The 27320-nt window shown below is 37.3% G+C and overlaps 1 protein-coding gene across 1 annotated transcript in view; it reads left to right on the top strand.

Annotated features, from left to right (window-relative positions):
* The first annotated feature begins 2289 nt into the window (after positions 1-2289).
* Positions 2290-27320, top strand: part of SNAPC3 (small nuclear RNA activating complex polypeptide 3) — a 39314-nt gene continuing 14283 nt past the window's right edge. Inside the window, exons 1-5 of the mRNA XM_027862771.1 lie at positions 2290-2586; positions 3866-3943; positions 6636-6720; positions 7331-7435; positions 9805-9954. Coding sequence (XP_027718572.1) covers positions 2306-2586; positions 3866-3943; positions 6636-6720; positions 7331-7435; positions 9805-9954 — 699 coding nt within the window. The 5' untranslated portion in view covers positions 2290-2305. The remainder of the gene's footprint in view (positions 2587-3865; positions 3944-6635; positions 6721-7330; positions 7436-9804; positions 9955-27320) is intronic.

The raw sequence follows: 27320 nt of genomic DNA, 5'->3' as shown, positions 1-27320 counted from the left end.
CCCCAACCCCTACCTGTTGCTACCCCTTCCCTATTGCTGTTGAAGGCAATACCATCCTCAGTCCCTTAGGCTTGTAACCTAGAAGTCATCCTGGATTCCTCTCACCCGACACATCCAATCTGTTGCCAAAGTCTGTCGATTTTACAGTTGCACCATCTCTCAAAAACACATCCTTCTCTTCTCTGACACTGCCCACTCTGGTGCAGGCCCTCATCATTTCATGCTCGGATTACTGAAATAGCCTGTTGTTAGGTCTGCCTGCCTCAAATTTCTCATCGTTCTGATCCATATTCCATTCAGATACCAAAGTGTATTTCCTAACACAGGTCTGCTCATGTCACCACCTTACTCAATAAACTCCAGTGGTTTCCTATTCCCTCCAAGAGCAAAAACAAAATGTTCTGTTTGGCATTTAAACGAAATGTAACCTTTGTAACCTAGCCCCCTCTTACCATTCCCATCTTCTCATACCTTGCTCCCTGACACATATTCTTTGATCCAGGGACACTGGCCTCCCGGCCATTCTACAAACAAGACATTTTATCTCTCAGCTCTGAGCAGTCCCTCTGACCGCCCCTCCTGCCTGAAATGGTCTCCCTCCTGCACTCCAACTCCTAACCTCACTGGCTTCCTTTAAATCCCAACTAAAACCCATCTTCTATAGAAAGCCTTCCCCAACTCCTTTTACTTCCAGTGCTTTCCTTAATTATTTCTTAATTATCCTGTATATAGCTTGCCTTGTGTATATTTTTTTGCATGTGGTCTCCCCCGTTGTATTGCAAACTCCTTGAAGGCAGCGATTGTCTTTTGCCTCTTTTTGTATTCCCAGTGCTTAGCACAATGAGTAGCACATAGCAAGTGCTCAATAAATGTTGCTTGATTGATTCTGAGGGACCTATGATCCTTAGGTTGTCCCTATACATTCTGTATTTGAAATTTGTTTGTTTTGCTTCCAGAGTATGCATATTTTCTTTTAATGTTCTTATTTTTCACTTCTCTTCCTTTAGACTGCCTTTCACTTCTGTGTGCTAGGCCATTGCCAGTCATCCTGACGTTAAGTCTTGCCACTGGGCTCTAAGGACTCTGGAGGAGAGAGTGAAGCTAATGACTTTGCACAGCCCTGGCTCACTTAAATCCAATTCACCTGCAAGTCAAGACATTGTCCTCCTAATGTCCTCAGTTGCCTTCATGAATGAAGGATGAACAACAACAACAAAACAGCCCTCTCATGTTAAATGAGGAAACTGAAGCCCAGAGACAGAGCTCTAACAAGGAATTTTTACACTTAGCTGAATAACTGAAACGTGCCTTCTTTGGGAGTGGGCAGGGGTAGAAGAGGTGAGGTGGGGCATATGTGTATGTTTTGATACCCCACCCTGTGCCATGGAGACAGAAACTTGGTCTTGGGACTGTATGAGAAACTCTAGTAATTTCCTATTTTAAGGACTAATTCTTGCTAACTAGGTGTCATTTCTAAGATGCAAGTGTGGTGCAGAGGTGAATTTGGAGTCACATGGCCTAAATCTTAAGTCTAGTTCTGTTAGTTATCAACCGTGTGACCTTGGAAAATCAGTAAACATCGCTAGGCCTCAGTTCCATCATCTGTTAAATAAGGTTTGGACTGAGTGACTTTTCCAAGTCTAGATCTTAGATATTGGCAACCTTCAAAGTCAGGTTTTGGGGCAAATATCTGGCAGGGTCAGGTATCAAACCACGTCCTTCTGCCTTCCCAAGACTCTGGCCAGGTAGGTACGTTGCAAAGAGTGGATGCACGGAACGTGACCCTGTCCCTTTCACAGGAAGGTTTCCCCGCCCCAGACCTTTTTTCTAAACATCTGTAAGTCATTACAAGAACAAAAGGTCTGTGGGTGGGAAAGCTGGGGTGAGACCCCAGTAGTGAAAGCCGAGAGCATTTTCTGGGATAAATGTTGGCCAGCGCAACGTCCCTGTTGGCCCGAAGCACCCACAGCGAGAACCGCTCCCACTCAGCAGCTCCGCCCAATGCAGAGAACAATGCAATTTGAGGACAGGCTCCTGAGGTTTTCTCCGCAGCGGACTGATGGGGCGAGGCAGGGAGGGGCGGCTGCTCCGTTGATGAGCGAGGCTTTCTGGGAAATGTAGTGCCTCGCTCTTCTCCTCTCCCGGCTGAGCTGTTAGCTCTCCGCGTTGGAGAGGTGAGGGCGCTCGCTGCTCGAGACTACAAATCCTACCACGCACCGCGCTCCCGGCTGTGGGGGGCGTGGCGGCGGGGGGGCGGGGATTGGAAACACGGCTGTTGCGGAACGAGTAGCAGAGGAGGGCGGACATGGCTGCCGGTTGTGTAGGCGACGGCGGCGGCTCCTCCAGCGGTGGGGGCGGGTTCAAGTTCCCGGAATACGAGATCCCGGAGCTGAACACGAAGCCCTTTCTCGTGCAGGCCGTGGGGAACCTGTGGAAGGAGAGGCTTCTCGGGGTCCGTGACTTCTCCTTGGAGCCTCCCGCGCCCAGCAGCCCGGACGGGGTCGGAGCCGGCGAGGAAGATGCGGCCGTGGCCGAGGACTTGGGCTGCAGCCTGGAGACCGCGGCCGAGCTGAGCCTCGTGTGTGGGTGAGTGCTCGGGCCCCCTGCCCCGGCTGCTGGGCCGGGGGGCGGGGAGGAGGGTCCCGTTCTGGACCCGTGCTCTGCCCAGACCTCATCCCCACCCCCCCCCTTTGGGCCACTCCTCCGCGGCGTGTAAATGAAATAGACCTTTGAGGAGTGGGGGGGGGGGGGGGAGTAAGTAGACATGGGGAAGGAAAGGAGGGGGGTTACTCCAAGGGGACACAGGGGACTTATCATCCCTTTGTTACTTGGAAAGGTGCATATCTTAAAAGAGTAGCAAAAGCTGATAAGGGAAACCCTTGGGGAGGAGGAGTTGGTGGGTAATGGAAAGACCATTGGAATTGGAATCAAACCAGTCAGCCTGTATTTAGTTTAAGCCTGCTGTGTGCCAGGCACTTGTGCTCAGCGCTGGGGTTGCAAAAAGAGGCAGAAGACAGTTCCTGCCCTCAAAGATCTTACAGTTTAATGGGAGAGACAAATCAGTGGACCTGGGTTTAGATCTCATTTACTGGGTGACCCTGGGCAAGTCTTTTCACTTCTCTGGACCTTAGTTGCCTCTCTTAAAATAAAAAGTCGGATTTAAGTTCCCTTCTGGCCATGATTACCTCATCTATGTGAATCCAACAGTCTGTGACATTGTATCACAGATACCAGTTTTGAGAGTTTCTTTATGGTTGAAGCACTGCTTAGTATTTTCTTACTGATGATATCTTTGGTCAGTTTCCCTGACACGCCCCCAAGGGGGGAAAAAAAAACATTTCTGAGAAAGAAAAAGACTTGTTGATCTCATTTTGCCCCTAACAGTATTAGAAGAATAAAAATAGTCATGTTCTCATGTTCAAATCTGGCCACTTAGCAGCGGTGTGACCTTGGGCATGTCACTTAACCTATGTTTGCCTCAGTGTCTTCATCTGTGAAATGGAGATGATAATAGTGCCTATTTCCCAGGATTGTGGTGAGGATCAGATGAGATAACGGTAGTGAAGTACTTAGCACAGTTCCTGACATACAGTAAGTGTATATATGTTAGTTATCATCATCATTGTTAGCTATTATTTAATCAATGAAGATTTGTTGAATGAATAGAATTTTAAAGCTACCAATTATATCTAGTGGTCATTTCAGAGTAACTGTACCAAAAATATTTCATTGAATGCAGTTTTCATTTGTGATATCACAATTTTTTACCTTACTTATTAATTGTTCAGGACATTGTCACCCTAATAGACAAGGATGGTTATCCCATAGGTAAAAAATATCTAAGTTATTGCATTTCTATCTTTAGCCTGGATAAGTTGAAGTACTGTGAAGAGGAGGATGATCCAGAAGTCATTCCTGAAGACACCAACCTAGTGACTTTGGGGTATGGTAGACTTTGATTTTAAAAAGTTCATTTTCCACGTAGTAAAGATACTTACTACACACAATACTGTTATACCTTTTTAGTATAAGGTAGATTCCATTTAAGAAATATAATTTCTTTCAAAATATTTGTATGATGAGTTTTCTAAGCATAAGCCTCTTATTTACTTGTTCCAGACTATTTCTATTAATGATACAGATACCACCTGGGCTAAAAAAAAAAAAATCAGCCATGACTTCTCCAGACCCTTGAGACCCATATCCAATCGGTATTTATCTCACATCTTTCTTTCCTTTCCTACTGCCAGCATCCTAATTCAACCCTTATTGTTGTGCCAAAGAGAAAGAGAGATCTCTTTGTTACTTTGGAAAGTTTATTTCAGTAAAGAAAATCAAACGCTCATAGAAAAAGATGTCTGTCGGAATGAAAATTTTGAATTTTCAGCAAGTTCACCAAGTAGTTTTATGTTTCTGCTCTCCCCCCATCTCATTCATATTGCATGGTGCTGTCAGATTAATTTTTACAGTGTTACTTCCATCTTGTCACTTCCCTATTCAAAAACCTTCCAGGGGTTCCCATTACCTCAAGGATAAAATCCAGATACCTTAGTCTGATGGTATTCAAGACCGTCCATATTCTGGCCCCAATTTCCCTTTCTAGGTTTATTTACCACTATTCCTCCCTACATTAGTGTGCTCTTATATTGCCACCTCTTCTTTGCTTACACTTTATCTCTTGGAACATACTCCTGCCTCTGTCATCCAAACTACTCCCTCTCTTATCCAAACTACTCATTTGTAAGGCCCTGCAGTATAATCTCCTTTACACCTTCCCAGCTCACGATGACCTTTCCCTCACCCGAAGCGTTCTTATAGTTTGCTGTCTGGAATTATACTCTGTTTCTTATCATCATTTAACTCTTAAGATTGCTAGCTCCTTAAGGAAGATTTTCTGTCACACCTCTTTGTATCTTTCCTACCCTGCCTCACACTCTAAATATAGTACCCTGTAGTAGTAGGGTGTTGTTTGATTAATTAGTTGGACCTTTGGAATTCGTAGGAAAAGTATTTGACCTAATACACTGAAGACTGGCAAGGAAATGAAGATGAATTAAACCTAATGATTATGAAATTGTCACTAAAAGGTTGCTTAATGCCTTGCTATTTTTGCTCTTCCTATGGCAGTTTGTCCATATTAGACCTCCCTGACGTTCCCTCCCCCTCTCCATTCTGTGGGTCTGCCTGGGTAAAATTGTGCCTTTAATAAATTGTAATGAAGTAAGTTTTATGAGAAGAGTTAGTGCCATATTTCTTTTTCCCACACTGGGTCTTGGAAGAATTCCTTGCTGCTGCCAAAAGAGCTGCCATAAATACATTTGTATATATGGGTCCTTTTCCTTTTTCTTTGAACTCGGGGAAATAAACCTCATGGAGGTATAGCTGGATCAAAGGTTATGCACAATTTAATTATTTTTGGGTCATAGTTCCCAGGATTGTTGTACTAGTTCATGGCTTCACCAGCAGTACATTAAAATACCTGTTTAACCTCCAGTTCCTTCAGCATTTGTCATTTTCCTTTTTTGTCAACTTAGCCAATCTAATAGGAGTGCATTGCTCTCAGAGTTGTTTTAATTTGCATTTATTAGCGCAGTTATTAGAGCATTTTTTCACATAGATATTGATACCTTGTATTTCCTGTTCTGAAAACTGCTTGTTCATATCCTTTAAGCATTTATCAGTTGGGGAATGATTCTTATCCTTGTAAGTTTGACTTGGTTCCTTAGATATCTTAGAAATGAGATTTTTCCAGAGAAACTTGCTACAAAGATTTCCACCCGCCCCCTCCTGCTTTTTACCTAATTTTAACTGCATTGGAAAAACTTTTTAATTTTATGTAATCAAAATTGTCCATTTTACCTCCTGTGAAGCTCCCTATCTCTTGTTCAGTCATGAACACCTTTCCATAAATCTGACGGGTAATTTCCGTGTTTCTTTGATTTGTTTATATTACCCTTTATGTCTAAATCATGTATCCATTTGGAGCTCATCTTGGTATATGATGTGAGATGTTGGCCTCTACCTAGTTTCTTACAGTTTTCCAACAGTTTTTATCACCTAGTAAGTTCTTGCCCCAATAACTAGGATCTTTGGGTCTATCAAATGCTAGGTTCCTGAGTTCATTTGGTTCTGTATCTTGTGTACCTAACATGTTCCACTTATCAACCTCTCTGTTTCACCCAATACCAAATTGTTTTGGTTTCAGCTTTGTAGTATAGTTTGAGATCTGGTGCTGCTAAGATCTTCTTCTTTCTCCCTTTTTTCATTAATTTCCTTAATATTCTTGACATTTTGTTTTTCAGATGAATTTTATTATTTTTTCTAGCTCTATTAAAATGATCTTGTAGTAGTTTGATATGGCAATGAGTAGTAGTGTTTTTGTGTTTTTTTTTGTTATATTTACAAAATGTTTTCCCATTTAAGTGTTTAACACAGTCATCTTCATTGAATATACTGGAAAGAATTAAGTAAAATTTCCAATTTTCAATGAGATCAACAAATTCTCAACATAGGCATTAAAGCACTTATTTGTAGAAAATCTTCATGTTGTTTTACATATAATTTTTAAATCATAGACATCATTGATATTTTAGTGATGAACTTTTTAAAGTTTTATTTTTCCAAAACTCCAATAGACTTAGAAAGAGGGCCTTGGAGCATCGAGAAGAAACCATAACAGTAGATCGTATCTGCAGACAAGAAACCTTTGCCTATGAGATGGTAAGATTCCTTCTTTTTCTCTCGCTGCTCATGAAATAATTTCCTCTTGCTTAGTGGCTGAGCATTGATGAAGCCTTTTTATTGTATATGCTTAACTCACAATTCCCAGGCAGTTTTTTAGAATGTATAGAATGCAGTATGGGGAGGAGGAGGAGGAAAAATTACATATAATCCTAGTGACTGATGCCCTTATCCTGCTCAGGCTTTGCTTTTGGCCCTGCTCCTAGTGCTTTCCCCTTTCCTTGGTTCTGTTCTTAGTACTGACTTTGTATCTGTTTCTAACCCTGTTGCTGGTTCTTTTTCTGTTTCCCACATGAACCTGGTCTTGTATTCCTGCCTCGTCTCTCAGGAGGGATGTCCCTCCTCTTTCTATAAGAAAAGTAGGAATTTTTAGACAGATAAAAGATGAGATTTTATAGCATCATGGAAATTTATAGGGTCATCTACTTTCTCTTCTATCCTCTTTAAACCTTTTGTTTTATCAATAAATCAGAATTTTTAAAGTAATGTATTTAATCATGGCCATCATCAGTCATGAAATACAAAACAGCTTTTTGCATTCTAGAAGCTTATTTAGACATTGTTCATTTTTTCCTTTCTTCCCCATCAGGAGTCACATGCCATAGGAAAGAAGCCATCAAATCCAGCAGACTTAGTTAATGAAGGAGAACTTATCTTATCTCTGAATATCTTCTATCCTGTTATATTTAGTAAGGTCAGTTCTGAAACCTAATAAAATTTCTTAACTGTGTTGTCATGATTGGCTTCCTATAATAACCAACCGGGGCGGAGGCAAGATGGCGGAGTGAAAGCAGTGGCTTGCTTGAGCTCTCCCCCAAACCCCTCCAAATATAATAACCAACCAACAAACATGAAACAGCTGCTGTGTGCCAGCTACTGTGCAAGGTACTGGGAATGCAAAGGCATAAAGAAAGAAAGAAAGAAGGAAGGAAGGAAGGAAATAATCCTTGGTTTCAAGGAGCTTCCATTCTGTTAGGGGAGATAACATGTCTATGCATACACATGTGTATGTGTATGTATAAGCATATACAGAATAAAGAACAGGGTAATTAGGGGAAGGAGGATGCTATCATTTGAGGGGATCAAAAAGGCTTCATGTAGATGATATTGCTTGAACTGAGTCTTGAAGGAAGTAGAGGATTCTTTGTAGTGGAGGGCAAAGGGGGACGGTGTACCTTCCAGGACAGAGTGGGGTGGGAGAAGGCGCAACAATATGAAGGCATGGGAATGGAATAGGGAGTGTTGTGTGTGAGGTACAGAGAGAAAGTCAGCTTGGCTGGTGGCAAAGTGTGGGAAGAGGGAGAAATGTATAATGAGGCTGGAAAAGTAAGATGAGACCAAGAATTTTAAAGACAGCTTAAAAAACTGAAAGAAGGATTTATATTTTATTCTAGAGGTAACAGGGAATTACTGGAGTTTATTGAGTAGGAGATTGATATGGTCAGATCTGTTCTTGAGGAAAATAATTTTAACAGTTGTGTGAAGGATAGATTTGAATGGAAAGAGAATTGAGGCAGAGAGACCAATTAGGCCATTGCAGCCATCTAGGCAAGAGATAATGAACGCCTAAATTAAGGAGGTAGCTGTGTAAGAAGCCAGAAAGAGTTAGATGTGAGAAATGTGGACATCAAAATGGCAGGATCTGATAAACTGATTTGATGTGAAGAGGAGCAAGGAATCAAGGGTTACATGAAGGTTATAAACCTGGGAGACCGGGGAATGTCCTCTGCAGAAAGTTCAGTAGGGGGCAAGATTTGGGGCAAAAGTTGAGCTATATTTTGGAATTTGAAATGTCTCTTAAGAAATCTAGTTTCACATGCGCTATAAGCAGTTGGAAAAGCTGGAATTCCTTTATTATTCTTTCCCTTTGTTTCACATTCTACAGGATCCAGAAATAATACTACCAAATACTATTTAGAGTTAAAAAGGCTGTCTTTGGTTCTGAATGTCCACATGGGCTCAAAAACTTAGAAATGCTTGTTGAATTGGATTGAAAGGTTTTGTGTTTATGAGGAAGAACCTTGAATATAATGGAATGTTGGATAATCTCCTGGTTGGAAGGTCAGCCTCATTAAATTAGTATTCATACCTAATTTCTCCGTAAACTGTTGGACTCACGAATAGACACATAATTTTCACAAAATCACTGAATATTAGAGCAGGACTAGACCTTAAAGATCATCTAATCCCTTTGTTTTAATGATGAGGAAAATGAAAACCTGACACATGAAACAACTTCCTTAAGTGTGCTGAAAGTGGCAGAACTAGGTTTTGGACATATTTATTCTACTCTTGAGTTCAGTGTTCTTTTCCACTACAATACATCTTTGCCTGTAACAAAACAGAAAAGCTAGGTTACGTTAATTGGAAATTGAACCTGGATCTACTGATAGGGTTCTTGCAGAGAAGGCTTTTCTGTCATTAAGCAACCAGTGTCCTACTTTTAAAAATTCTTCTGCTTAAGAAAGAGAGAAATATATATGTATACACACATACACTTAACATGTATAAAAATGGTTGTATTTTCCTTAATATTACATTAAGTGATAAAAGATGATATCTGTTGTTTCTACCTTGGGGGTGTTTTAAGGACAGAATGATGTAATAAATTCAAAAGCATGTTAAAAAAAAAGGTAGAAGTATAGATATATTTAAAGTGGCAGTGACAGCAGTATTGCTCCATTTAAATACAGTAATCTCTAGCTTATATGTATCTACTTCACTACTCATGGTAAAAAAAAAAAATCTCATTTATATAATATCTTAAGGTTTACAAAATGTTTTCCTTACAGCAATCCTGTGAGATACGTAGAAGATTAGCCTCTCCGTTTTGCAAAGAAGAAAAAAATGTTTAAAGAGGTTAAATGTCTTGCATAAGGTCAACTCATTTAGCTGCCAACATAACTTTTTAAGTGTTGGAAATGGGATTTGAACGTGGGTCTGTCTTTACTTTTAAGTCCAACACTGTTTCCAGTATACCATGCGTGCAGAGAGGTCCCTAATCCTGGCGCAGGCATATTTCCCCTTTTGATGCTGATTTTTGTCTCGCTGTTTGATTTGTAGCATAAAGAACGCAAACCCTATCAAACCCTACTAGTGTTGGGCAGTCAAAAGCTCACGGAGCTCAGAGATTCATTTTGCTGTGCCAGTGACCTTCAGATTGGAGGAGAGTTCAGCAGCACACCTGACCAGGCACCAGAGCACACCAGCAAGGTAAGGTGATTTTTCACAAAAATTAGGCAATTGATATAAGTAGTACATATACAGTTGTGGTTTATAATGTTAGACAGATGTTCCATCAAATGCACTATGTGGATATATAGAGAGAGTGATTTTTTTTCAAGTTAGCCTTCTTGAGTGTTTCATAGAAAATGCAAATGCTGTGGAATACAAACAAAGGCTCTTAAAAAATGAGCAAAATTTCAAAACCATCGGTAAAATGAAGGAAATGAGCTTTGTCTGTTGTTAACTTGCCTTTAGAAGAGGAGGAGGAATGAACTTGACCTTTTTTGCCCTAAGGATACTGCACCAGTTTATGAATCAGAAGACCAGCTCTAGTCCCAGGTCTGCCAGTTATTATCCATGTGATCTTTGGAAAGTCACTTAAACTTTCAATCTTCAGTTTCCTCACCAGCAAATTGAGATATTAACATATGTCCTGTGTGGTTACCCAACTTAATCACGTTTGGGTATCATAGTCGTAAATCTCGAGCTGGGAGGGATCTGAGACCCTCACGGAGCCCCTCATTTAACGGATGAGAAACCTGGAATGAAGAGGGTCAATAACCTGCTGAAGGTCACAAGGAGAGTGAGCTTCAGAGCTGAACTTTGAACCTAGGTCCCCTGCTGCCTCTTACAGAGTACCACTCTGTAACTTCCACCTCAGTAATGTGTATATTTAAGTACTTTGAAAAACATGAATCATCATTTTTGTTACCGTGAAAAACGTAAGTTGAAATTGTAAAGGAATGACTTCTTAGTCTTAGTCTTCTCTGACTTCTTGGTTTTTTTTTTACTCCTCATTTCCAATCAGTTATCAAGTTCTAATCTGTCTGCCTTGACAATCTCTTATCATATCCATATTTCTCTTTCTGTTCTCATTGCTGTCTTCCTAGTTCATTCCCCAGATGGATAGCCTCATAACTGTTTTCCTTCCAGTTTCTTCTCCAGTCTAGATTGGTCCCACTCATCTTTCAAACACAGCAATGATCTCACTCCCTTTCTTGTACTACATATACATGCTTTGACCAGACTTGGAAGTCATAGAATCTTAGAGCTAAAGAGAACCAACCGTAAGGATTATCTAGTCCAACCCGTTTTTTTACAGGTGGGGAAACTAAGGTCCAGAGAGCATTCTTATCTTTCAGTGCCCAGTTTAGGGGCCACCTTTATGAAGCTTGGATTGTTGATAATACTTTGTATGTCTTCTGTGTACTTGTTATTTGATGTTTTATAATTATTTATACCTGTGTTTTAACCACTGTAATAGATTATGAACTCTTTGAGGATAGTCTTAGATATCTTTGTATCTCTCCTAGCACATTGCATTTAATGTTTAGCCAGTAGTCAATGCTTGAAAGAAAGGGACTACCGAATTTCACAAAGTAGTATTCCTCTCTTCTGTCATTATTTCCTTCCCTACCAGTTAAATTAACTTTTAACTGCATTATCAATATCATGTTAGTGTCCTGTTTCATTCACATGATATACTGTAGGAAGTGTTTTTTAGCTAATCAGGTGAAGCTATTAGTATGTTACGGAGGGAACTCATTGCTCATTATAGATACAGTATAGCAATAAGTCTGGTATAACTTCATGATAAATATGCATTAAAGAGGCAATAAGAAGGAACAATTTGTTGTTAATCATTGAAAATGGCAAAATTCACTAGTGAGAAGATTATTCCTATTTTATATGTCTTCAATACATTATTATATTTTGAAATAGACAGAAGTGGTAATTAGGGAAATTTCTGTTAAATTTAAGAGTTAATTTATTTCTTCCAAGATTTAAACTCAGGGTTTTTTCTTAGAAGAATTTCAGTAGACGGCTATATCAAATAATGCATTATTAAATTTATTGAAATTATTAAAGAAGACATTTGGCCAATTTATGTAATTCGTGCCTTTATATCTAGTTCCTCATCCCGATGTGCAGTGACCTTGAGTTCACGGAGGCTGTACCAGAACAGCAGTAGACTTTGGGTAAAACAAGACCTACCAAGCTGGAAAGGCTTAGAGTGCAGTTTTGAAATCTGAGGAGCAGTCTAGCTAAGTTATGGGAGGGGATACCACTGGACAGTTAACCCCTAAATGAAAACTGTTTTAGCTACAGTAGCTCATGAAACTATTTTGCTAAGTCTTGGAGTAATTGAGACTTGTGTCTCCTGGAAGAGTGCCTACATCAATTAAATCACAAATCTTTTGAAGTATGTAAATAGTGAACTAGATATCTATAGACTAACCATCCTTTTTTGTTATTTTATCCAAAATTATTTGTTAAAACTCCTCAGTTTGATTCTTTGCTTAAATTACTATTAACTAGAAAGAAGACTGATAGGAAGAGAAGGGCTAGGAACAGAGGTGAGAGTAGTAGTACTTCACTGGATCCATGAATCCTCACTCCCTGCAGTAATACAGCTCATGATCCATTCATACCCTTCTCATCCATTTTTATTTTTATCCATGTCCTCTCTTAAGTCTTCCATTGAGGATATACCCAATGTGCTGGTGGTCTTCTGGACTTTCGGGAAAAAAAAGTCACTGGTAAAAGTTTTAGCATTTGAATTCTGTCTTTCATTCCTTACTCTCATTATGTGATTGACCTACTTTTCCAACTATAGATCTTCTGGATGATATCTTTTATGCTCTCACTTGTGGACAGATCATCATTGGTTAATATGCTGTATCCTAATGATGTTTCTCTATTTCACTTTAAGTCACCTGAGATTTGGGGTTTTTTGGGGATTGTGGTTTTCCATAACTCATAGCCATATGACATCACTAGGGGAATACTGATGTTAAAAAGATGGATTTTTATGTTGTGGATTATCTGGGATTGTTGAAAGTGCTGTGTAGTTTGCCATATGTAATCTAGTTAGTTCTCTTCCTATACTATTTTGGGCCCAGCTAAACATCCATCTGTATTGTCTGTCTAAGAGGAAGCTATATACTGATAGATTAATTTCGTGGACTTCTAATTTAGGAGTATGTCATACTAACCTGAATAATTAGAGATATAGTAATTCCTCATGGGTAGGCTGTACCAAAAGGAAATACTGCCTGAATTAATATACTTAATCGGTTCCATACCAGTCAGCATACAGAGGAGCACTAGCACTTGCAGCTACAGGGGAGTAGAGGCACTAGCTAGAGTTTCAGGGTAGAGAAGAGTATTTGTGGTCCTTCACAAGGGAGCAGAGACCTTGGTTGCAGTTCCAGAGCTAACGAGCACTAGTACTTGTAGCTGCAGAGGAATAAGGGTCATTGTCAAAGTTCCAAGGCAGAGAGGAGCACTAGAGCTTGTAGCTACAGAGGAGCAAGGTCCCTTCCTGAGTAAAAGCCAGAGCACAGCCCAGGAGAGTAGTAACCACACCTCTCCTTGGATCATACTGTCTTGGATGCACCAAAAACTTACAGATTCCCGGAACTAGTTCTGAAAACAGCAGCACAAAAAACCTGAAGCTTAGGACAGTGCCCCTATCCACCTTGGGAACAGAGTCCAGCTTTAAAATAGAGTTCAAAGTCAAGAAATAGGCTGGAAAAGTGAGCAACAACAACAGAAAAAGAACCTGATTGTACAAATATACTATGGTGACAGGAAAAATCAAGACACAAACTCAGAAAAAATACTGATGTCAGAACATCTGCAAGCAAAGCCTCAAAGGGAGAAAAAATTTGAATGTAAAACCCTAAAAGAATTCCTGGAAGAGCTCAAAAAAGATTTAAAAAATCAAATAAGAGATGTAGAGGAAAAACTGGGGGGGAGGGGGAGTGAACGTGATGAAAAAAAATTATGAAAAGAGTCAGTAGCTTGGTAAAAGCCACCAAAAAGTACTAAAGGAAATAACACTTTAAAAAACTGAATTGGCCAAATAGTAAAAGAGGTACAAAAGCTCACTGAAGAAAAGAATTCTAAAAAACTGAATTGGCTAAATGGAAAAAGGTATAAAATTACACTAAAAAGGATAATTCCTTAAAAATTAGAATTGGGTAAGTAGAAGCTAATGACTCCATGAGACTTAAGAAACAATAAAACAAAGTCAAAAGAATGAGAAAATAGAAGAAAATTAAATATCTCATCAGAAAAACAAGGGACCTAGAAAATAGTTCCAGGAGAGACCATTTAAGAATTATTGGAATGCCTGAAAGCCATGGTCAAAGAAAGACTTAGACATCATATGTCAAGAAATTTTCAAGGAAAACTGCCCCAATATCTTAGATCCAGAATGTAAAATAGAAATGGGAAGAATCCACTGATCACCTCCTGAAAGAGATCCCAAAATGAAAACTTCCAGGAATATTGTAACCAAATGCCAGAGTTGCCAGGTCAAAGAGAAAATTTTGCAAGCATCCAGAAAGAAGTAATTCAGATATCATGCAACCACAGTCAGTATTGCACAAGATTTAGCAGCTTCCATGTTTAAAGGAAGAGAGCTTGAAATGTGATATTCTGGAAGGCAAAGGAGGCTAGGATTACAATAAAAAAAATTACCTACCCAGTAAAACTGAGAATGTTCAATAAATAGAAAACTTTCAAACATTCCTGGCGAAAGCATCAGAGCTGAATAGAAAATTTGACATTTAAACACAAGACTTAAGCATAAAAAAGAAAACATGAAATCATAAGGGACTTGATGTGGTTAATCTGTTTACATTCCTACGTGGGAAAATAATACTTTTAATTCCTAAGAACTTTATCATTGGGACAATTAGAAGTAGTGTACATAGACAGGGTATAGGTGTGAGTTGACTGTGATGGGGTGATCTCCAAAAAAAAAAAAAAAAAGGGATGAGAAAGAGGGATACACTGAGAGAAGGGAGAGGAAAAATAGGGAAAATTATCTTACATGAAAAAAAGGCACACAAACAAGACTCAAGTGAAACATGGAAGAGATAAACAGGAAAGAGAAATCATTAGAGACTTACTAAGGTTGAACTGTCTACATTCCTGCAGGGAAAGGTGGTATTTGTAACTCATGAGTCCTTTGTCAGTATTAGGGTAGTGGGAGGGAAAAAAATTATATGTATGTATAGATAGATAGAGGGCACAGGGTGAGTTGAAGATGAAGGGGTGATATCTGGAAAATAAAATTAAGGGGTGAGAGAGGATTATACTGGAAGGAGAAAGGGAAAAGTAGAATGAGGTAAAATATCTCACGTGAAACAGACAAGAAAAGACTTTTACAGTGTAGGGGAAATGGGGGAGGGTGAGAGGGAATGAGTGAATCTTAGTTTCATAGGATTTGACTTAAAGAGGGAATAACATACACAGTGGGGTATGGAAATCTATCGTACCCTACAGGAAAATAAGGGGGGGAAGGGGACGAGAGCAGGGGGTTGATAGAGGGGAGGGCAGATTGGGGGAGGGGATAATTAAAAGCAAACACTTCTGAGGAGGGACAGGGTCAAAAGAGAGAATAGAATAAATGGGGGGTAGGATAGAATGAAGGGAAATATACTTAGTTTTTCACAACAGCACTACTGTGGAAGTGTTTTGCCTGACTACACATCTATAACCTGTACTGAGATGCTTGCTTTTTCGATGAGGGTGGGTGGGGAGAGAGGAAGGGAGAAAATTTGTAACCCAAAGTTTTAAAAACACATGTTAAAAATTAAAAAATAAAAAAAGGCACACAAGGAAGAGCTTTTACATAGAAGGGGAAAATTGGGGAGGTGGGACGACAGGCAGTGCTGGAATCTCACTGTCACTGGAATTTATTCAAAGAGGGAATAACATACATACTTAGTTGGGTATAGAAATCTATTGTACCCAATGGGGAAGTAGGAAGGGAAGAGGATAAGAGAAGAATTGGGGGATAATGATAAGAGGAGGGGCAAATCAAGAGGGAGCAGTGGTCAGAAGCAAAATAAACATTTGAGTAGGGACAGGATAAAAAAAGAGAAGTATAAACAGGAAAAAATTAGGATGGAGGGAAATTGACAGTAATTGTAATTGAATGGGAATGGGATGAACTTATTCTTAAAAACGGAAGTGGATAGCAGAACAGATTAGAAACTAGAATCCAATGATATGTTGTTTACAGGAAACATACTTGAAACGGAAAGACACACAGAGTTAAAATAAGGGCATAATAAGGAGCATAATATAAAATACAGAGCATGATCTAGTATGCTTTAGCTAAGGTAAAAAAGGCAGGGGTAGCAATCATGGTCTCAGACAAAGCATGAGCAGAAATAGTCCTAATTAAAAGAGATAAGCAGGGAAACCACCTCTTGCTAAAAGGTACCATAGACAGTGAAGTAATATCAGTACTAAATATATTCACACCAAATTGCATAGCATCCAAATTCTTAAAGGAAAAGTTCAGCAAGTTCCAGGAGGAAATAGTAAAACTATGCTAGTGGAGGACCTTAACTTTTCCCCTCAGAACTAGATAAATTTAACTACAAAAAAGAAAGGAGTATACCTTTTTCTCAGCTGTACATGGCACCTTCACACAAAATCTGACCATTTATTAGGGCATAAAAACCTCACAAACAAATGCAGAGAAGCAAAAATATTAGAAGTGTCCTTTCCAGACCATAATGCCATAAAAATTACATTCAATAAAGAGCCATGAAAACATAGCTTTAAAATTAATTGGATACTAAATAATCTAATTCTAAGGAATGAGTGAGTAAAAGAACAAATCATAGAAACAATAAACAATTCCATTAAAGAGAATGACAACAATGAAATAACATAACAAAATTTGTGCAATGCAGCCCAACCGTACTTAGGAGAAAATTTATAACTCTAAATGCTTATATTAATAAAATAGAGAAAGAGCAGATCAAGGAATTGGGCATAGAGTTTAAAAAACTGGGGGAAAAAAACCCATTAAAAATCCCCAACCAAGGGGCAGCTAGGTGGCGCAGTGGATAGAGCACTGGCCCTGAAGTCAGGAGGGCCTGAGTTCAAATCCAGCCTCAGACCAAACACTTGACACTTACTAGCTGTGTGACCTTGGGCAAGTCACTTAACCCCAGTTGCCTAAAAAAAAAATCCCCAACTAAGCATCAGAATGGAAATCCTGAAAAAAGGAGAGATTAATAAAAATGAAAGTTAAAAAAATTATGAAAGTTAAAAAAAACCTTACACTTAACAAAACAGGAGCTGATTTTAGGGGGGGAAACAATAAAATGGATAAACCACTGGTTAATTTGATTTTTAAAAAAGAAAGAATAAAACTAAATTACCAGTATCAAAAATTTAAAGGCAAGAATCGAGGAACAGTTAGCAGGAGAACTGAACATAGGCACAGAGACAAAAAAATGTGGCTTGAGCAATCAAAAATGGACCGGTAACACAGAATAGAATCAATTATAAACTGAGAATGCACCAACAATGAAGATTAAATTAAAGTATCATTAGGAATTATTTTGCCCAATTATATTCCAATAAATCTGACAATCTAAGTGAAATGGATGAACATTTTTTTAAAAATGTGAATTGCGCAGATTAACAGAAGAGGAAATAGAGTACTAAAATAACCGTAGCTTAGAAGAAGAAATCGAATGTGCCATAAATGAGCTCCCTAAGAAAAAAATTCCTGAGATCTGATGGATTCACAAGTGACTTCAACCAAACATTTAAAGAACAATTCTAATACTATATAAACTATTTGGAAAAACAGACAAAGAAGGAGTCCTACCAAATACCTTTTATGACAGACATATGGTTCTGATACCTAAATCAGGAAGAGCCAAAACAGAGAGAGAAAACTACAGACCAGTTTCCTTAATGAACATTAATGCAAATTTTTAAAATAAAATACTAGTAAGGAGATTACAACAATATATCACAAAGATCATACATTATGACCAGGTGTGATTTATACCAGGAATGCAGGACGAGTTCAATATTAGGAAAATTCTCAGTATAATTGGCCATATCAGTAACAAAAACAACAAAAATCATATGATTATCTCACTACATGCAGGAAAAGCTTTTGACAAAATGCAACTTTCATTCCTATTAAAAATTCTAGAGAGCATACTGTTACATTTGAAAATTAAGGTAAACTGATAAACAGTGGTCTGAGCATGATCAATTTATTAGTTAGGCTAACAGTAACCAATAAATTGAATCAATGGCCTCACACTGAACAGATCCTGAGGTAGGGCTCAACATTCTTAATATAGTTTGAGGAGTACAGAGTTTAGTAGGTGGGGAAGAAAATGCAGTTGGTTACAGGGTAGGCAGCATCATGGTGGTAGGAACATTAGTTATACAAGAAGAGAAGGCTAGCACCAGAAATGCTCAATTGATTTATGGGACCCATCTGCATCCTGAGGTCATTAATAGTGGGTCAGAGATAGCAGACTCCCTAGCTCAGAGAAAGACCCTCCTTAATTGTAAAAAGAGAGGCAAGGAAGGATAGTATATCTTGTAGAAATATATCAGATCAGCTTGTAGGACTTCAAAGATAGCAAAAAGATGTCATGGAATTTTCTAGGATCTGAAGGAATGAGGAATAACAGGTTTTTGTTTAGCCAACTCAAAGGGGAGGCTGAGTTCATGTAACTAATGAAGAAATGTTCATTGTTTGAGTCCACCTGCAAAGTTAGAGAGAATGGACCAACTCCCTGTATCCCTCAATGATAACAGATTTCCTTGAGGCAAGAATAGAGGAACAGTTAGCAGGAGAACTGAACATAGGCACAGAGACAAAGAAATGTGACTTGAGCAATCAAAAATGGGCCATTAACAGAATAGAATCAATTATAAACTGAGACAGAATCGTTTTAATTTCTTCAACAGGAATGAATGAAGCTTTGCTTAAAATAAGTAGTATATTTAAAACCACCAGGAAGCATATGTGTGTGTATATATATATATATATGTGGGGATAAGGTCGAAGCCTTCTAGTAATAACAGAGGTCAAACAAGTATGTCCATTGTCACCATTAGTATTCAGTATCGTACTAGTAATGCTAGCTATAGCAGTAAGACAAGAAAAAGAAATTGAAGTAATTAAAATAGGCAGTGAAGAACAAAACTCAATCTTTTCAAATGATATAATGTTATACTTGGAGAATCCTGGAAAATCAACTTAAAAAGTAGCTGAAACAATAACTCTAGCAAAGTTGCAAGATGTAAAATAAACCCACATAAATCGTCGACATTTCTGTATATTACCAACAAAGTCAAACACCAAAGGATAGAAAAATTCCATTTAAAATTATTGTAGACAGTATAAAATACTTGGGAAGCTACCTGCTGAGACAAACCTAGGAACTAAATTAGCACAATTACAAAACACTTCGCACAAATAAAGACAGACCTAAACAATTGGAAAGATATTAATGGTTCATGTGTAGGCCAAGCCAATATAATAAAAATGACAATTCTACCTAAATTAATTTACTTATTACTCAAATAGTCCTGTACCAATCAAACTACCAAAGAATTATTTTATAGAGCTAGAAAAAAAAAATAAAATTTATCTGGAAGAATGAAAGGTCAAGAATATCAAGGGAATCCATGAAAAAAAATTGAAGGAAGGCAGCTTATCAGTACTGGATTTCAAACTGTACTGCTAAGTATTGATCAACAAAACAATCTGGCTAAGAAACAGAATGGTGGATCAGTGGAATAGATTAGGTACACAGTACACAGTAGGAAATGACCATAGTAATCTTGTGTCTGATAAACCCCAGAATTTAAACTTTTGTGACAAGAACTCACTATTTGACAAAAACTGCAGGGAAAACTGGAAGGCAGTTTGGCAGAAGCTAGGTATAGACAAATATCTTACACCATATGCCAAGATATGGTCAAAATGGGTACAAAATTTAGACATAAAAGGTGAGATTAGTGGAGCACGAAATAGTTTACCTATTAGATCTATGGATAAGGGAAGAATCTATGACTAAACAAGAGAGCATTGTGAGATATAAAATGGGTAATTTTGATTACGAAAATGAAAAGTTTTTGCATAAACAGAACGAGTGTAGCCAAGATTAAAAGGAAGGCAGGAAACTGGGGGGAAATTTATAAATGTCTCTGATAAAGCCTTCATTTTTCAAATACATAAAGAACTGTGTCAAATTTATAAGAATACAGGTCATTTCCCCAATTGATAAATGGTCAAAGGATATGAACAGGCAGTTTCAGACAAAGAAATCAAAGCTCTCTGTAGTATTATGAAAAAAATGCTCAAAATCACTATTGATTAGAGAAGTGCACATTAAAACAGCTGAGGTATCACCTCACACCATTGGCAAATGTTGGATAGGGTGTGGGAAAACTAGGGCCCTAATGCATTGTTGGTGGAGTTGTGAACTGATCCAGCCATTCTGGAGAGCAATTTGGAACTATGCCCAAAGGGCTATAAAACTGAATACCCTTTGATCCAGCAGTACCACTAGGTCTGTGATACAAAGAGATTCAGGGACAGCTAGGTGGTGCAGTGGATAGAGTACCGGCCCTGGAGTCAGGAGGACCTGAGTTCAAATCCAGTCTCAGAACAGAGACTTGACACTTGCTGGCTTTGTGACCCTGGGCAAGTCACTTAACCCCAATTGCCTCACCAAAAAAAAAAACAAACAAAACAAAAACCAAAGAGATCCAAAACAAAGCAAAAAAAAAGGGGAAAGGACTTATTTGTACAAAAATATTTATAGCAACTCTTTTTGTGGTGGCAAAGAATTGGAAATTGAGGGGATGTCCATCAATTGGGGAATGGCTGTATATGATTGCAATGGAATATTATTGTGCTGTAAGAAATGACGAGCAGAATGATTTCAGAAAAACCTGGAAAGATTTATAGGAACTGATGCAAAGTAAAGTGAGTAGAACCAGGAGAACATTGTACACAGTAACAACAATGTTGTATGATAATCAACTGTGAATGACTTAGCTATCCTGATCAATACAATGATCCAAGACAGTTCTGAAGGATTTGTGATGAAAAATGCTATCCACCTCCAAAGAGAGAACTGAAGGAATCTGAGTCCAGATTGAACCATAATTTTTAACTTTATTTTTATTACTTTTTTCCTTGTAACATGGCTAATATGTAAATATATTTTTCTTGATATCACATTTCTTGCCTTGTCAGTGGGTAAGGGAGGAGTAGGAAGGAGGAAGAGAATTCAGAACTCACAATTTTTTTCAGAGCAAGATTTTAATGGAGATCTACTTAAAATAGCTTTAAAAAAACCTAAGTCTGTTTTATAAATGTATTATTAACTATGGAATGAGATATAATAGCATAATTTCATTCAACTGCACAGGAAACTTTTTTTTTTTTTTCCCTGCTTTTTTGGCTAGGCAATAGGGTTAAGTGACTTGCCCAGGGTCACATAGCTAGTAAGTGTCAAGTGTCTGAGGCCAGATTTAAAAACAATTTTTAACATTCATTTTTAAAATTGAGTTCCAAATTCCGTCCCTATCCCCCCTCATTGAGCAAGCAATTTTATGTAGGTTATACATGTGTAGTCCTGGAAAATACATTTCCTTATTAGTCATGTAAAAGAAAACAGAAAAAAAAAAAACCCAAGAAAAATAAAGTAAAAAAGTCTGTATTCAGACTCTATCAAGAACTCACAATTTTTAAAAAAAATCAGCGTTTAGAAATAGTTGATGTTTTCAGAGAAACCTGGTAAGACTTATATGAATTGATCAAGAGTTAAATTACACAGTAACAGCAACATTGTAAGACAAATAACTTTAAAGGACTTAAGAACTCTAGAGGATCAGTACAATGACCAACCATAAACCCAGTATCCTAATGAAGCTCAATAAAGAGAATGAGACATATATTTGGGCATTGTAAATTAGTAGATTTATTTTGTTTGATTATGCTTATTTGTTACAAGGGTTTTTCTTTCTCTGGGGGAGGAGAGATGGGAATGAGAGGTAGGCTGAGGACAGCGAAAGGAAAAAAATATCATCGAAGGATTATCTTAAAAAGCACAAATAAAAACAGAAGGCAGGGCAGAATGAATCATAGATAATCAGGACAGCTTTGAAAGTAATGTGTACATACTGAATTTATTATGTTCCTAAAAAGAAAAAGCAAGTAGAGATTCTTAGTTTCATATATAATCCCTTTTCTGTTTTACTGTGTATGTGGAAATGATCTTTTTTGATGATAAATTCAGAATAAAAATCCTTCTCTGTCATAGTCTAAATGATAAATATTCTCGCTTGATTTTTTACCTTTTAGATTGTTAGGTTGGTCTCTTTGTATAAGAGACTTTCAGTCTCATTGAGGGAGTCCTTCAGGTATTCTGGGTTGTGTTGCAATTAGCAAAATGTCCAGAAAGGAACATCTTGGGGACCTCATCATGTTTTTGGAAATCTTTCCTTCTTTTGGAGTTTGTAGTTCATAATTTGGGCTTCTGTATTTAGCTAAAACATTTGGTGAACATTTATCCCTGTTTTATTCCTACACACACACGCACACACACGCACACGTGTATATGTGTGTGCCTGCATATATGTAGATATAGATACACACATAAGCATACATATATATAATATTTGGGAACTCCCCATGAAGAAATTCCCTTTGTTTTTCCACATAGAGTCTATAGAAGATTGCCTGGGGCACTAAGAAGTAAACAATTAGAGAATCATTAAACAAAGTTATTTCTGAGGTTTCATCTCTCAAGGAATTTAATATGATCTTAATTTTAGTATAAGAGACACCTTGCTGGAAGAGAATGTTTAAAGTTTTTTTTTTTCTGAATCACATACTTTTTTGTAATTAACAAATAACAAGATCTTATAGTCTCTCTATTTTTCAGTTGTTTGTGTGACCAGGAAGATTGAATTTGTTGTAGAAAATAGTTTATCAAAACTGCTTGTTTTCTTCTCAGATTTAAATCAGTGATCCTTTAATATGGCTCATTCTTGTAAAGATTTTATAGAGATAAAAAGGCATCATTGGTTAGTAGTGACTGATCCCCTCAGGCTTACCTTAGGGCAGTGTTAATAACATTTGCTTTGTTTTCCATTTATTTTGTATCTTCCCTTCTTTGAAAAGTCTTGGAAAGTTGATCTTAGTACATTGAAAATTTTGTGACTTCCTACACAGATTTCTCTGTATGTACTTGGTCCTAGTCAAAGATGTTCTTCATATTTCATGTCCTTGAGTGCTTGTTTGTACCTTCTCTGTGAGCACATGATGTACTGAGGTGTAAATGTCCTAATTATGGGTGGAGCCAAGAGAGCAAAGAGAGCCAGGAAGTTGCCTGACATCTTCCGATTTCCCTCCGAAACAATGTTAAATCAGACCTCTAAAAGAATTACATGAAGAGGCATGAAAGAACTATTACAGTAGAAGGAAAGAAGGGAGAGGGTGAGCATTGTTTGAATCTTACTCTCATTGGATTTGGCTCAAAAAGGAAATAACATATACACTCAGTTGGGTATAGAAATCTATTTTAATCTATAGGGAAGCAGGAGGGGAAGGGGAAAAGAAAGAGGGAGGCTAAGAGAAGGGAGAAAATATTGAGGGAGGCAGTCATCAAAAGCAAAATACTGGTGGGGAGGGACAGGGTGAAAGGAGGAGAGAGAAGTAGGTTGGAGAGAAATACACAGTAATCATAACTGTGAAGGTAGATGTGATGAACTTCACGTAAAATGGAAGAAGCAGCAGAGTGGATTAAAAACCAAAATCCTACAATATGTTGTTTATAGGTAACATGCAGAGTAAAGGTAAAAGGCTAGAGCAGAATATAGTATGCTTCAGCTGAAGTAAAAAAAAGCAGGGATAGCAATCCTGATCTCAGACAAAGCAAAAGCAAAAATAGATCTAATTAAAAGAGACAAGGAAATTACATATGCTAAAAGGTATTATAGACAATGAAGTAATATCAATACTAAACATACATGTACCAAGTGATATAGCATCCACATTCTTAGAGGAGAAGTTAAGTGAGTTACAGGAAGAAATAGACAGCAAAACTATGCTAGTAGGGGACCTCAACCTAAATTTAGGGGACCTCCCCTAAATCTGACCACAAAATAAATAAGAAATAAGGAAGTGAATAGAATTTTAGAAAAGTTAGATAGGATAGACCTTTGGAGAAAATTGAATGGGGATAGAAAGGAATATACCTTTTCCTTAGTGGTATATGGCACCTACACAAAAATTGACCATGTATTAGGGCATAAAAACCTCAGTCAAATGCAGAAAGTTAAAAATATTAAATGCATCCTTTTCAGATCATGATGCAATAAAAATTACATGAAATAAAGGGCCATTGAAAGATAGATTAAAAGTTAATTGGAAACTAAATAATCTAATCCTAAAGAATGAGTGGGTCAAACAACAAATCATAGAAACAATAATTTCATCCAAGAGGATGACAATAATGGGACAACATACCAAAATTTATGGGATGCAGCCAGAGCAGTGCGTGGGAAAATTTTATATCTCTAAAGTGAATAAAATGGAGAAAGAGCAGATCAGTGAATTGGGCATGCAATTTAAAAAGCTAGAAAAAGAACAAATTAAAAATCCCAAATTAAATACCAGATTAGAAATTCTGAAACTCAAAGGAGAGATTAACAAAATTGAAAGTAAGAAAACTATTGAACAATAAAGAAAATTAAGAGTTGGTTTTGTGAAAAAACAAATAAAATAGACAAATCTTGATTAATTTTCTTTTTAAAAAAAGGAAACCAAATTACCAGTATCAAAAATGAAGAGGGTAAATTCACCACCAATGAAGAGGAAATTAAAGCAATAATTAGGAGCTATTTAACCTCATTTTAGAAAAGGAAATTGAACAAGGCGCCAGTGAACTCCCTAAGAAAACATTTCCAGGGCCAGATGGATTTACAAGTGAATTCTACTAAGAACAATTAATTTTTTTTAAGAACAGTTAATTTCAATACTATATAAACTATTTGGAAAGATAAATGAAGAAATCTTACCAAATTCTTTTTATGACACAAATATGGTGCTGTTACCTAAACCAGGACAAGCCAGAACAGAGACCAATTTACATAATGAATATTGATGCAAAAATTTTAAGTAAAATATTAAAGAGATTACAGGAATTTATCACTGGGATAATAACACTATGACCAGGTGGGATTTATACCTGGAATGAAGGGCTGGTTCAGTATTAGGAAAACTATTAGCATAATTGACCATATCAGTAACACCAAAACCAACATAAATTATATTATTATCTCAATGGATAGAGAAAAAACTTTTGGCAAAGTACAGCGCCCCTTCCTATTAAAAACACTAGAGACCATAAGAATAAATGGAGCTTTTCTTAAATTGATGAGTAGTATCTATCTAAAACTATCAGCAAGCATGATCATTAATGAGGATAAACTAACTAGAAGCCTTCCCAGTAAGATCAGGGGTGAAAAAGGATGCCCATTGTCACCACTATTATCCAGTATTGCACTAGAAATTTTAGCTTTAGCAATAAAAGGAGAAAAAGAAATTGAAGGAATTACAGTAGACAATAAGACAAAACTATCGCTCTTTGCAAGTGTTATGATGGTATACTTAGAGAATCCTAGAGAATCAACTAAAAAACTTCTTGAGATAATTAACAACCGTAGCATAGTCACAGGATATAAAGTAAACCCACATAAATCATCAGCATTTCTATGTATTACCAACAAAGTTCAGCAGCAGGAGATAAAGAAATTCCATTTAAAATTACTGTAGACAATATAAAATATTTGGGAGTTTACTTGCTGAGACAAACCTAGAAACTATATGAACACAATTACAAAACGCTTTTCAGACAAAGTCAGATCTGAACAATTGAAAAATAACAATTGCTCGTGGGTAGGCTGAGCTAATGTAATAAAAATGACAAATCTACCTAAATTAATTTACTTAGTGCTGTAGTAATCAAACTAACAAAAATTTATTTTATAGAACTTGAAAAAATAATAAAATTCATCTAGAAGAACAAAAGGTCAAGAACATCAAGGGAATTAATGGGAAAAAAAATGCAAAGGAAGGTGGCCTAGTTGTACCAGATCTGAAACTGTATTATAAGGCACAATCTTCAAAACTGTTTGGTCCTGGTTAAGAAATAGAGGGCTGGATCAGTGGAATAGATTAGGTACACAAGACAGTAGTAAGTGACTAGTAATCTACCGTTTGATTAACCTAAAGACTCTAGCTTCTGGGATAAGAATTCACTATTTGACAAAAACTGCTGGGAAAACTGGAAATAGGGCAGAAGCTAGGCATAGACCAACTTCTCACCCCGTATACAAAGATAAGGTCAAAATGGGTACACAATTTAGACATAAAGGGTGATATTATAAGCATATTGAGAGGGCAAAGAATAGTTTACTTGTCAGATCTATGGAGAAAAGAAGAATTCATGGCCAAATGAGATAGAGAACATTATGAAATGCAAAATAGATAATTTTGATTATATTATATTGAAAAGTTTTTGCACACACAAAACCAATGCCAGCAAGATTGGAAGGAAAGCAGAAAGATAGGAAACTATTTTTACAGCAGGTGTTTCTGATAAAGGCCTAATTTCTCAACTATATAGAGAATTGAATCAAATTTATAAGAATACAAGTCATTCCTCAGTTGATAAGTGGTCAAAGTATATGAATAGCTAGTTTTTATATGAAGAAATTAAACCTATCTGTAGTCATATAAAAAAAATTATCTAAATCACTATTAATTAGAGAAATGCAAATTAAAAAGCAACTCTGATATACCACCTCACACCTATCAGATTGGCTAATATGATAGAAGAGGAAAATGATAAATGTTGGAGAAGATACAAGAAAATTGGACACTAGTGCATTGTTGGTGGAGTTGTGAACTGATCCAGCCATTCTGGAGAGTAATTTGGAACTATGCCCAAAGGGCTATAAAAATGTGCATACCCTTTGACCCAGCAATACCTCTTCTAGGTCTGTATCCCAAAGAGATCATAAAAACAGGAAAAGGACCTACATGTATAAAAATAATTACAGCAGTTCTTTTTGTGGTGGCAAAGAATTAGAAATTGAGGAGATGCCCATCAATTGGGGAATGGATGAACAAGTTGTGGTATATGAATGTAATAGAATACTTTTGTGCGATAAGAAATGATGAGCAGGTAGATTTCAGAAAAACCTAGAAAGACTTACATGAGTTGCTGCTGAGTGAAGTGAGCAGAACCAGAACATTGTATGCAGTAACAGTAATGCTGCTATGATCAACTATGATTGAGTTAGGTCTTCTCAGCAATACAGTGATCTGAGACAAAAGTTCCCCAACTTATTTGACCTACCACCCCCTTTTCAAAAAAAAACTTACTCATTGCCCCTCTGGAAATCTACTTTCTTTACCCTTTAATGGGTTTTTTTTTTCCTTGCATCATTTCAAAAAATATATAAAATATTATTTT

This window comes from Vombatus ursinus, unplaced genomic scaffold, assembly GCF_900497805.2.
Source record: "Vombatus ursinus unplaced genomic scaffold, bare-nosed wombat genome assembly UNPS02014770.1, whole genome shotgun sequence".
Classification (NCBI taxonomy): Eukaryota; Metazoa; Chordata; class Mammalia; order Diprotodontia; family Vombatidae; genus Vombatus; species Vombatus ursinus.
Note: the sequence above shows the minus strand (reverse complement) of the source record. Positions and strands in the feature narration are given on the sequence as shown.